This window comes from Dicentrarchus labrax, unplaced genomic scaffold, assembly GCF_905237075.1.
Source record: "Dicentrarchus labrax unplaced genomic scaffold, dlabrax2021, whole genome shotgun sequence".
Lineage (NCBI taxonomy): Eukaryota > Metazoa > Chordata > Actinopteri > Moronidae > Dicentrarchus > Dicentrarchus labrax.
In genome coordinates, this window is record NW_026136761.1 from 2,501 (window position 1) to 15,000 (window position 12,500).

General features: G+C 40.0%; 2 protein-coding genes across 7 annotated transcripts in view; both read right to left on the reverse strand.

The window, feature by feature from the left end:
• Positions 1-7,986, reverse strand: part of LOC127359691 (NACHT, LRR and PYD domains-containing protein 12) — an 8,627-nt gene extending 641 nt beyond the window's left edge. Inside the window, exons 1-9 of one of the 6 annotated variants that reach the window (XM_051393687.1) lie at positions 7,775-7,986; positions 4,960-6,757; positions 3,979-4,152; positions 3,353-3,526; positions 2,847-3,020; positions 2,188-2,361; positions 1,476-1,600; positions 1,319-1,359; positions 1-349 (exon numbers count right to left, since the gene is read on the reverse strand). The exon at positions 1-349 is cut by the window's left edge and continues 641 nt beyond it. In XM_051393687.1, coding sequence (XP_051249647.1) covers positions 1,343-1,359; positions 1,476-1,600; positions 2,188-2,361; positions 2,847-3,020; positions 3,353-3,526; positions 3,979-4,152; positions 4,960-6,757; positions 7,775-7,898 — 2,760 coding nt within the window. In that variant the 5' untranslated portion in view covers positions 7,899-7,986 and the 3' untranslated portion in view covers positions 1-349; positions 1,319-1,342. Of the gene's footprint in view, positions 1,360-1,475; positions 1,601-2,187; positions 2,362-2,846; positions 3,021-3,352; positions 3,527-3,978; positions 4,153-4,959; positions 6,758-7,774 lie in introns of all 6 variants that reach the window. The other 5 variants (XM_051393684.1, XM_051393686.1, XM_051393688.1 and 2 more) reach the window with 5 other exon arrangements.
• Positions 7,987-12,019: 4,033 nt separating this feature from the next.
• The window catches only part of ctc1 (CTS telomere maintenance complex component 1), a 20,915-nt gene continuing 20,434 nt past the window's right edge, over positions 12,020-12,500 (reverse strand). Inside the window, exon 25 of the mRNA XM_051393680.1 lies at positions 12,020-12,500. This exon is cut by the window's right edge and continues 22 nt beyond it. Coding sequence (XP_051249640.1) covers positions 12,431-12,500 — 70 coding nt within the window. The 3' untranslated portion in view covers positions 12,020-12,430.

Sequence of the window (12,500 nt, forward strand, 5' to 3'; positions counted from 1 at the left end):
CGACCCCCTCGATGGACACGGGTTGGCACACTTTTGTCCAAACCCTTATGCGTTGTGCCTCTGCTTTCTGGAGGGCCCTGGCTGTGGTTGTGGTTCCTCCTCCTCCTCCTCCTCTTCCTCCTACTGACCATGGACCTGGCCCCAGGCTTGTAGGACCAGGCTGGCTGCAGACGGTCCTCTGGGCAAATGGCAGGGACTCTCCATGTGTGGGAGACCACAGGATGATCTCCATGGAGAGGTGTCATCCTCCATTGCCTCTTCCTCTTTTTCCTCCTCCTCCTCCTCCTCTTCCTCCTCTGAGCTGCAGGGCCCTGGCAGGAACCTGGCTGTAGTATAGCCTCCTGCAACCCTGCGTCCTCATATGGGGACGAAGTTTTATAGTAAATAAAGTCCTGATGTCCATTCCAACTATTCTCACACAATGCATAAACAGCCTATACCAAGCATCCAATAGGAGAGAGGAGGCTCTCTCTTGATCAAGAAAAAACATAAACAGCTCATTTGGCCTTTGATTTGAATTTCTCTCTCTCTCTCTCAGGTGCTTCTAGGAAATGTGCAAAACAAGAAAATTACAACAAAAAATTACAGAAACTGAAGATAAATCAACTCATAACAACAACAACACCAAAACAAATGACAGCCAATGTTTGTCTGTATATAAAACACTAAACACACAAATGTAACTCATTTACAGTTCATATAACAGGTAATGAAACCAGACAGAAGGTGTGATAATGAAAGTGACACATTGAGTGGATGATGAGTCCACTTTGGGACAACCCAGATGGTCTGCAGGCTCTAAAAAGTTTCATCCTATTCCCTGAATTTCCTGCCGTATCGTCTGCTTTCAGTCCGCAGTTTGCCTTTGAACAATCATGCTGTGATTCTTTAGGAAGTCTTGAAGCAATATTTTGTCTTCAAAAAGTTCCTTATAGAGCGATTTCCTCTGAAATGTTGTCAATGAGACTGAGTCTATTTGGAAAACTGAAAACTGAAAACAGAAAACAGAAAACAGAAATCATTGGTGTGGACTGTAGTGGACGGAGAGCATTAGCATAGTTTACTGTGTTGATCAATGTTACAGAGTCAGAACTGCTCAAGCAAGTTCTCAGGCATCTTTTTTAAAGGATTTTTTTTGTGTATTTGCATAGATGTTTATATGTGATTTAGTTTACTAGGTTCTGAGTTATGAGACAGATTTTGATTGAACTTGCATCTGTTGGGCTGTGACTGCATGTTTTTAATTTGTGAACCTCACTGCAAGGTGTCAAAGTTACTTTCTATAATGAAATAGGATGTTTGACGTTTTTATACTCACATCTTTAAAAACCGCCGCCGGCATTCAAGGTTTCTGTCGCCCTGTAGGGAACAACAAAGTGATCACAACAAGTTTCTGTGTGATGATTGGCCAGATGTTGTCTTAATAAAAACAATATTCTTTTCACAACATGTATGTGATTACTGATCTGACTGACTGTCCTGTCCAGCAGACGGCAGCTTTACTCTGTTGTTACTCAGATCCGGTTCTCTCAGGTGGGAGGTGTTCAGAGCCGAGGCCAGAAACAAACAGCAGCTCTCTGACAGGCAGCAGTCAGTTAATCTGAATGAAGACCAGAGAATAAAGCGTGTGACTGGAACAACCTAATTCAACCAGAATGCAGATAGTGAAGCTGCTGTCTGCTGGACTAGAGTCCATACTGTAGACTGGAGCTGTCTGTACATACTAATTTCTGAGAGTTAATGAGACATAGGGCAACAGTTTCATGGTTTTGGGCAATGCCCTTTGCCCTTAAACTGGTGATAACACAAAATGTTACATGGTTTATGGACTCACTAATCTGAATCAAAAATTAAATGGCAATCAACACATCTGAAGCAAATGTGGTGGAGCTGCTTTAGATTCTTGAATACAAGAATATGTTTATGTAAATCAAAGATACATTTATATGAAGATTACATAATAAATCTATAATCAATTATTTAAATTAGACTGTCTGACCTGAGAGTCTACAGTCTACGGTATGGACACTAGTCCAGCAGACAACAGCTTCACGCCTGCCGTTTGATATACATATAATGTATATATAGAGATATATAATATAAATATATTTATATAAATCAAAGATACATTTATATGAACATTACATAATAAATCTATAATCAATTACTTAAATTAGGCTGTCTTACCTCAGAGTCCCCAGTCTACAGTATGGACTCTCGAGTCCAGCACACAGCAGCTTCACTCCTGAATCCTTCAGCTTGTTGTAACTCAGGTCCAGATCTTTCAGATAGGAGGGGTTGGACTTCAAAGCTGAAGCCAAAAAACTACAGCTGCTTTCTGACAAACTGCAAAAACTCAGTCTGAACAAAGAACAACACATGTAGTTAGATGGCAGTCGTCCAGCAACAAATTATGACACAAATATAAACTACATTACATAAAAATCTAATATTACAAGAAAAATTAGGTTAGCTATAAGCCTTTAAAATTATTCCATAAATTAATCAAATATCAGATCATAGAACGATGAATAAATTGGTATTTTAAAGAGTTTGTTGTCACCACAGATTGCAATCTGAAAACTAGTTGTACAATAATGTTGGATAGAATTTGGGCCGATGACGAGGACTTCAGATTTTTTACTGTTAAGTTTGAGGCAGTTAGCTTGCATCCATTATTTTCCTTCTGTGAGAAAGTTTGAAGGCAAAGTGGAGAGCCCCAGGAAACAGGAAGGAGTTGATGACAGATACATCGGTCAAAAACATTTTTTTAAGGTGGTGGTACGTAGTGTAAGAACTGACCCAGAATATTTCTTTAGCAAAGAGCTGAATAAACAGTTTCTGACCTCAGAGTCTCCAGTCTACAGTGTGGACTCTCTAGTCCAGCAGACAGCTGCTTCACTCCTGAATCCTGCAGCTTGTTGTAACTCAGGTCCAGCTCTCTCAGATGGGAGTTGCTGGACTTCAGAACCGAAGCCAGAGCTGAACAGCTCCTCTCTGACAGCCTGCAGTACCTCAAACTAAATAAGGGAAAAAAAACTACAACATTTACTCAGTTGAATACAATGTGAATGTCTGTCGCTTTATATTTTAAAGCAGTCACATTTGTTGAAATGAAAGAACATTCTTTAACTTCAGTGCAGGTATATGTGCTTTCCAAGTGTGAATTTAGATATAGTTTATTTTGTTACAGTAAATGTACATTTAAAATGTGTAGCTTATGATTGATATGTAATTGTCATTGCTGGGATACAGGCTGGTCAGTGTGGATCAGCATAATTGTCTAGATGTTTGTTCACAGCATTTCTATTGTACTTATTTCAGTAAGGAACTAAAAAAAGAACTGTCTGACCTGAGAGTCTCCAGTCTACAATGCGAACTCTCCAGTCCAGCTGACAGCAGCTTCACTCCCAAATCCTGCAGTTTGTTGTTACTCAGGTCCAGCTCTGTCAACTGTGAGGGTTTGGACTTCAGAGCCGAGGCCAGAGAAGAACAGCAGCTTTCTGTCAGCCAGCAGTCACTTAATCTGAATGAAGAATAAAGAAGTAGTGTGTGTGTGTGTGTGTGTGAGTGAGTGAACTAGTGTGTAGCTAACAAGACTGGAACAGCCTAGTTCGATCAGAATGCAGATAGTATGCCAGGAATAGGAAAATTGTACACACAGCTATATATTTACATAAACATTACACAAAATAAATGTATAACTAATTAAGCTGTCTGACCTGGGAGTCTCCAGACTACAGTATGGACTCCCAGGTCCAGCAGATAGAAGCTTCACTCCCGCTGTCTGATGTATATATAGATATAAATATAAAGCTGTCTGACTTGAGAGTCTCCAGTCTACAGTATAGACTATCCAGTCCTCCAGCAGACAGCAGCTTCACTCTTTCTGTCTGATATACATATATATTATTTCAATATATTTACATAAACATTAGTCATAATAAATATGTAACTAATTAATTTAATCTCTCTGACCTCAGAGTCTCTAGTCTACAGTTTGGACTCTCCAGTCCAGCAGACAGCAGCTTCACTCCTGAATCCTGCAGCTTGTTGTTACTCAGGTCCAGCTCTCTCAGATGGGAGGGGTTGGACTTCAGAGCTGAGGCCAAGACTTCACAGTGAATCTCAAAAAGTCGACCGCATGAAAGCCTGAAAGATTGTAATGGGAAAAAATTTAATATCGTGCCAATTTTTTACCAATTAATATAATTTGTATATCCGTCGAGCCATTCTTACAAAGTTATTCTGGTGGTTTTATATTGCCAAAAAACAGCTTTCACATGGTATTTGTTTTAAAATCAAACTAAAACCATTCTCAACTAAAATGGGACAAAAAAAAATCTGTAATCAACTGGTCAATTTCTAAATACTCTGTGTATAGTATAAAAGCATGTTGTACTCCAGCAGGGGGCATTCCTAAACTACTGCTTTTGTTACTGTACTGCTGGTCTCTTCACTTACATAAAGTGACAAATACTGTGAGGATGTGTTTTGGATCAGACTAGAAGACTAAAACAGTAAATCCAGTTGGCATTGACTAAGTCCTCCTATTGTCATAATTTATTTTTATTGCAGTTCTGGGTGCTTTAGAACAGGGGTTTCTAACCTTTATTGGCACCAGGGACCACTTTCATATTGACTATTTTGTTGTGTGCTGGCCTTATGGGTCCAGATTCACAACAAACAGACACTTTATCTTAAGAAGGAGGTTAATGGCACCTCGAGTGACTCACTGTCTTCTGCTCAAAGGCCAGACTTTGGAGCTCAAAGTATACAGGAACGGTTAAGGGTTCAGGGTCTTGTTCAAGAACACTTTGACACTCTCTGGAGGGATCGAACCAGGTCATTCCTCAGAACCATAAACCTCTGCTGTAGAGCACTGAAGTCCTACTAGTACCGGTACATACATTCCAGTCCAAGGATAAGACTTTTGCTAAATATGGACCCTGGACTTACCAAGCTTTTCTACAGTTCCTGACAGCTGGGATCAATCTAAGTTGTCCTTCCTCTGACATCCTGTAAGATTTCAGGTCCAACTCATCCAGAACCTCCTCGGACATCAGCAGCATGTAGGCCAGAGCTGAGCAGTGGATCTCAGAGAGTCTCACCTCTGATCTGTTTTCTAACTTCAGGAACTCTTGGATCTCCTGATGGACTGAGTGGTCGTTCATCTCCATCAGACAGTGGAAGATGTTGATGCTTCTGTCAGGAGAGATCTCGTAGGTGCTCATCTGCTTTAGATTGTGGATTTCTTTATTGATGCTTTCTGGATTGTTCTCTGTCTGGCCTAAAAGTCCTCTTAAGAGTCTTTGATTTGATTCAAGCGAAAGGCCATGAAGGAAGCGGACAAACAGGTCCAGGTGGCCATTTTTGCTCTTTAAGGATTCATGCATGGCTTTACTCAGGAGCATATCTAAAGATGGGTCACAGCTACGAAACCTACCCCAGGCATTCCCAAGAAATGTCTCCAGTGTCTCGTTCTCCGTGTTGGTGTAACAGTGGAAGATGTAGACTGCAGCCAGAAACTCCTGAATGCTCAGATGAATGAAGCAATAGACTTTTTTATGGAAGATCACACTCTCTCTTCTGAAGATCTCTGTACAAACTCCTGAGTACACCGAGGCCTCTGTGACATCAAGACCACACTGCTCCAGGTCTTCTTGGTAGAACATGATGTTTCCTTTCTCCAGCTGTTCAAACGCCAGCCTCCCCAGCTTCAGAAGGACGTCCCTGTCAGCCTCCATAAGCTCCTGTGGACTCTTCTTATGTCCCTCATCATACTTCTGCTTCTTCCTCTTTGTCTGAACCAGCAGGAAGTGTGAGTACATGTCAGTCAGCGTCTTGGGCAGCTCTCCTCTCTGGTCTGTAGTCAACATGTGGACCAGAACTGTAGCAGTGATCCAGCAGAAGACTGGGATTAGACACATGATGTGGAGGCTCCTGGAGGTCTTGATGTGTGAGATGATCCTGTTGGACAGATCTTCATCACTGATTCTCCTCCTGAAGTACTCCTCCTTCTGGGCGTCAGTGAAGCCTCGTACTTCTGTTACCCTGTCAACACATTCAGGAGGGATCTGATTGGCTGATGCAGGTCTGGAAGTTATCCAGACGAGAGCCGAGGGAAGCAGATTCCCCTTGATGAGGTTTGTCAACAGCACGTTGACTGAAGACTTCTGTGTGACGTCAGACACAACCTCATTGTTGTGGAAATCCAGTGAAAGTCTGCTTTCATCCAGGCCGTCAAAGACGAACAAAAGTTTACAGACAGCGAGCTGCTCTGCTGTGACCTTCTGTAATGTTGGATGGAAAACATTGAGCAGTGTGAGAAGACTGTACTGCTCATCTTTGATCAGGTTTAGCTCCCTGAACGAAAGCAGAACCAGCAGACTGACATCTTGGTTTTCCAAGCCCTCTGCCCAGTCCAGAGTGAACTTCTGCACTGAGAAGGTTTTTCCAACGCCAGCGACGCCGTTCGTCAGAACCACTCTGATGTGTTTCTGTTGGTCAGGTAAGGCTTTAAAGATGTTGTGGCACCTGATTGGAGCGTCATGGAGGATCTCCATCTTGGAAGCTGTCTCAAGCTGTCTCACCTCATGTTGGGTATTAACCTCTTCACTCTGTCCCTCTGTGATGTAGAGCTCAGTGTAGATCCTGTTGAGGAGGGTTCCACTTCCTGTTTCATCAGTTCCTTCAGTCACATTTTTACATCTTGTCTTCAGACTGATCTTATAAGCATCAAAATATTCACTCTGATCTGCATTCAATATAGACATCACAAAACAATTATTTTGTTTTATTTTACCAGGAAATACAAAATCAACATATATCAAACATATTAAAATACAACATTAACAACATGATATACAAAAGAAAGAAAGAAAACACAGAGTGCTGTTGTCTGCAAGTGGTCAATGTTGTCCAACCCATAAAATCATAAAGAATAAATAGTGAGTGAGGGCCTTTGAGTTTATAATGAAGTGTAGAGATGCACTGAATCACGGCTCCGTGAAACGTAGGAGGCAGCAGATACAATATGTCACCGTATTCAATCACAGACAAAAAGAAGCTTCCACAAGTTTTTTATGGCATTGAAGGTAAAACAAGATTTATTACTAAAATACAAGCCAACTCTCACTTTGAGCTTCCTAACTAGATTAAATCAAAGCTTGTCGTCTATCCATATACCCAAGATTGTGTACGAGGGCAGCCTTTCAATGGATTTACCTTCAGATGTGAAAATATTAAAATCACCAAGCAACTGTAAGCAAGCTTTAGAGAAGACCACAAAGTTTGTCTTCTGAGCGGTAATGACTGAAATAAAGTCTGAAGCTCTTTCACCACCCATGCTTATGGAGGGAATATAAAATACACTGTCATCAGCACAAAAGTGTATTTTTGTTTTAATGTCTTTACCGAAGTCATTTATAAAAACAGGGGAAAAAAGAGGTCCCAAAATGGAACCCTGGGGGACACCTTTAGTTAAGAAAGTCTGTTATGTGGCATTCCTAAGCTTGATATGAAGAATTAAAGCTTAGCAACGATTCTTTTGGACAGTTTATTAAACTGACTTTGGTATTCATTCAGGTCTTGCAGCACTGTGTGCTTGCAGTTATGATACAGAGGCCATTAATATGTGTGTGCTATAGCTAGCTTACTAGCTATTGATGTATGCAATATTGTCATTTACTCTCATTAAAGGACAAGCAAAGATATATTTCTAAATATGGGCCATACAGAGGCTTTAATAGAACTTTAGGTCATGCTGTCTTACTTCCACTGGGTGTCTGGAGTCCAGGTCTTCTGCTGGACTCTTTCCCACAGTGCAGAGAGGCTCCTGAAGAACCAGACCAATCCCAGTCTGAGGTGATGAGGTCTCGACAGCTGCTTGAGACCATACTTTGGGCACGGCAGCAGGACCTCGGCTCCTCCTCAGCGCCACCACACCTCTTCCCCCTCTGTGGACATGAAGGCAACTTCCATCATCTTTAACAAAATATCAGGATTTTACTTATAAAAGATATAATGAGATAAATACGTATAATTTGAGCTGTTTTGCCTCAGAATCTTTCTAGTTTCTGGTCATGTAGCTCAGATGAAAATATTTGTCTTTCCTTGATATCTATTGCTCGTGTGAAAGCGTAACAGCATCTGAAACAACCTTTCCAACGAGAATGTCAGACGTCCATATGGATTAATAACTTCATCATCAGGTAAAAATGTAATTTGTCCAGTACAAAACATTCCCATCAGCCTGAGTTTTACTTTGTTTCAGTGCTAATTAGCTAATGTTAGCATGATAAAATGCTAAGTAATAGACCATTCCTAAGCCCCACCCCCTTTTTGATCTGTGCTTTATCAGTGAATAAAGTTGTAAAGTTGTAAAGTTATAAAGTGTTGGTTTTTCAGGTGTTCCTCTCTTGCGCTGCACAGGTGCAGAGTCAAGCCGCTCGTCAATGTCACACTTGGCCCAGACAGCCAATCAAATCAAGCAAGAGACGGTGACCCTTTGTATCTAACCCTCCACTACCTGCCTGCTTCCTGAAGGGGCGGAGACTTTATAGGCAGCCAGCTCACCTGTAGCAAACTCTTTTTTGAAATTGATCATTATCTAGTTAGTTAGCCGTTGGACGGTGAGAGAGCTACAGAGCAGAGGTAACCTCAGTGATCCACCTCTTTGAAATTAAGCTAGAAACACAACAAGCTTCAACACATTTTTTTCGACCGGTTGCACAAACAAGCGCATCAGCTGTTTTTCCCCGGACGCTCTTCGCCAAGGTGTTATTGAAGTGATCTGTGTGATTGGCCCCTGAGAATACCTGGAAATACCTTAAAAATGACCTCTCTGTCATTGCTAGCAACAGATATGAGATAAAAACATAAACATCAATTCTGACTTCTTGTAAACTATTTGAAGTTCCCTGCTGGTACTTTCATCAGGTTAGTTTCTCTTTCAACTCTGTGAATTCAGTTCCAATGTTACCCACAAGTTTCTTTCATTGTTCGTAATCACTGTCTGCTTTCAGTTTCAGAATTACACATTTATATTACAGACAGAGAGATAAGAAGAAATAGTTCACAGTCTGTTACTTTGTAAATGAGAGTTGAGCTTCACTGCTGTAGTCTTACTTTGTGTGTGAAGGAGGTTCAGCAGTGAACTGTAGAGGATGACCCATGGACTGATCACTCTTCAGAGACAGACGAGACTCTGCTGTCTCCTCCTCTTCCTCAAAACAAACATCCATCTTCTGCAGAGACACACAAACACAATTAACAGTATACACTGTATCTTTATGGATGATATTGATCAGTATACACTGTATCTTTATCCCCCCCGTATACTGATCAGTATACACTGTATCTTTAGGAAGGAATTGATCGAGACACTCGAACTTTATGGCAAATTGATCAGTATACTCTGTATCTAGATGAATCATATGGATCAGGTAACGTATCTTTATCCCCCATTGAGGCTGCTTCTTATGTCGATGATGTATGTGACGTCGCGCCGTAAAGCAATTCGTGACTCTTGGGAGATTTGGCGGGACGCCACCTTTCAGACTTGCATTACTGGTTCTGCCAACTGCTTTGCTATCGGGATGATTCGCTATACTACGAGTTCGTTTACCATCAAAATGACTTTGAAGCTGTTATATTAAGGTACAAATCTTGCATAGTGTGCCTTTAAAGGGAGTTTGGTGCAGGGAGCTTTTAGTTGGATTAAACTGCTGATATGGATCATTGTTAACGTTTAGTCTCCACTACAGGCTGATAAAGTTGTCTGACGTTGACTGCTGTTAGATATTAGTTTAATTAATGCTTTAATGATGAGTGTACACAGTACCTAGGAACTGAGATTGAATCATTTTTCCTGTTACAACATTTATGATTCTGTCACTCCTCTGGACTTTCCCTCCCTTCCTTTAAGCCATATCACATTTTAACAGCTGCAGTTGAGTTTGAGTCAGTTTAGTTGTTTTTAAAACAGTGTTCCTGCTTTTAAAGTTACGGTGGAACACAAACAGTTTGTTGTTGAGCAGGTGTGTTTTCATTTCCATCCACAGAGTCTGAATTATTCAGGACTTTCCATTCAGAGTCAGCAGATTGACTCTCCAGCTCTAAAATCTGAAAGCACTGAAGTCTGACTGTCATTTCTCGTAAACCACAGCGAACTCCTGCCGCCTGCATACACATAAACCTCTGAATAACCTGAAACGTGGATGGAAATATAGAGAGATTTGGTTTGTAGATAACATCTGATTTGAGCAATATTACATCCTGAGTGGTTACGAGATTAAATACATACTCTTTCTTAAGAGCACTGATTTCACCAGAGCTTCACTTTGAGGGCTGATGTTATTATGTAAATGTAAATCTGAAGAACTGAACACAGCGTACATTCACAGAGCTTCAGTCTCTGATCAACGGCCTCGTCCTGCGTTAGAAAACAACCAAAGAGCTGAAAACAGTGAATCTGTCACAAAAAGAACAATATTACATTACATTACATTATATTACGTTATATTACATTACATTACATTATATTACGTTATATTACATTACATTACATTATATCACTTACTGTTATATTACATTAAATTACGTTATATTACATTACGTTATATTACATTACATTACATTATATTACATTACATTACATTATATTACGTCTGTCTGATTGTTTAAAATGATAAAAACACAGAATACAATACACATCCTTCCTGCAGACGTTGCTGGGTAATAACTAATAATAACTAATGAGAACATGTCCGGGCAGGAAGGAGGACAGTTTCCAGATAAATGAAACTCCCAGTACAGTGAGTCATATAGATTATAATGGAGTGAGAGCTAACACTGTAATACTTTATATATAATACTTCAATAGTAATATTGATCCTATTAAATCTACTATCTACTACTAATAATAAAGCATCAATAATATAGTTAAAGTTTATTTCCTCAGTCAGTATCCGGTTATTATTATTATTATTATTATAAAGTTTAACATTATTTATTTACAATTGTTGTTGCTTAGCAACGAGCAGCTGGTTCGCAGCTCGGTTTTATTGATTTACAGGATAAAATAAAAACATAAAGAGACTGAAGGTTATAATATAATAAATGTTACTTACAGACTTCAGCGGGATGAAGTTCCGTTTACAAGAAACAGTCAGACTGACTATAAACTGCAGAGAGGAGGATGTGTGAGGGAGAGAGAGGGAGGGAAGGGAGAGAGAGAGAGAGACCGACAGAGAGAGAAGAGAGAGAGAGACTGATCGAGACAGACCGAGCGTGACGGGGACCGCGGGACAGACGGACAGAAGAGAGAGAAAACGGGAAGGGGCGAAAAGCAAAGTTACGGATTAAAATATTTCAGGAGACAAAAAACAAAACAGACAATTAAAATCAAATAGAAGTTAAAATAATATATATATATATATATATACTGACAGGGTCCGAATGATGACGTGGTGCAGTCGGATCCGGCCTGCAGTGAAACTACAACTTTCTGAAATATGGACTACAAAACCCACATTTACTTCACAGCTGAACTCTGACAGGAACAGTTCATATAAATCTACAGCAGCAGAGATTCTTTATATAAATATAATAATAATTATTATTATATTATTATTATTGTGTGTCGTCAGTTGGGACGGAAGTACGGTGGCCTTGAAACACAAAACACAACAGTTGTTCATATTATTCTTGTTTTTTATTAAAAATGTATTTTATTTTGGTAAAAAAATATTTGGAAGATAATGACAGTGTCTCAGAAATAAACCTTCATCCTGTAAGGTTCTTCTCCTTAATAATAATAATAACAACATTATTATTATTAGTTTAACTCAGCAGCTGCAGTTCCAGATGTTACCTCTGGGTGGAGCTGTTGTTCTGTCAGTTAACTCTGAAACTCTTCAACCATCAGCAGCTGTTTCTGTTTGTCACACACACACACACACACACACAGTGTGTGTGTGTGTGTGCTGTATTAGTGGGGTTACACAGATTATTAGAGTCGAGTTTCAATTCAACTTTATTTGTAAAGAAACAAACAGAAGGACTCTGAACTAACAGACAGTAAGTAATAATAATAATAATAATAATAATAATAATAATAATAAATGTGTTTTACTCTTCAATCAATCAATACCTGCTGCGTTCATTATTTATTTATTTTGGATTATTATAATTTTACCTGACTCAGGTGTGACAGTCAGGTGGATGAGGGACTGTGATGTTGCCATGACAACAGTGTGTGGTGTGAAATTAACAAACTTCAGGTAAAATAAAAGAAGATTTAATAATTTATATCAACATTAAACATTAAAACTAAAGTGCAGGCGAGCTGGCTCCGCCTCTTCCTGTTGCTGACTTCCTGTCTGTGTACAGGTGAGATCAGTGGGTGTCGACGTGCAGACAGGTGAGATCAGTGGGTGTCGACGTGCAGACAGGTGAGCTGGAGAGGACGAGTCATCCTCGTCATGAAGTCTCGCTCT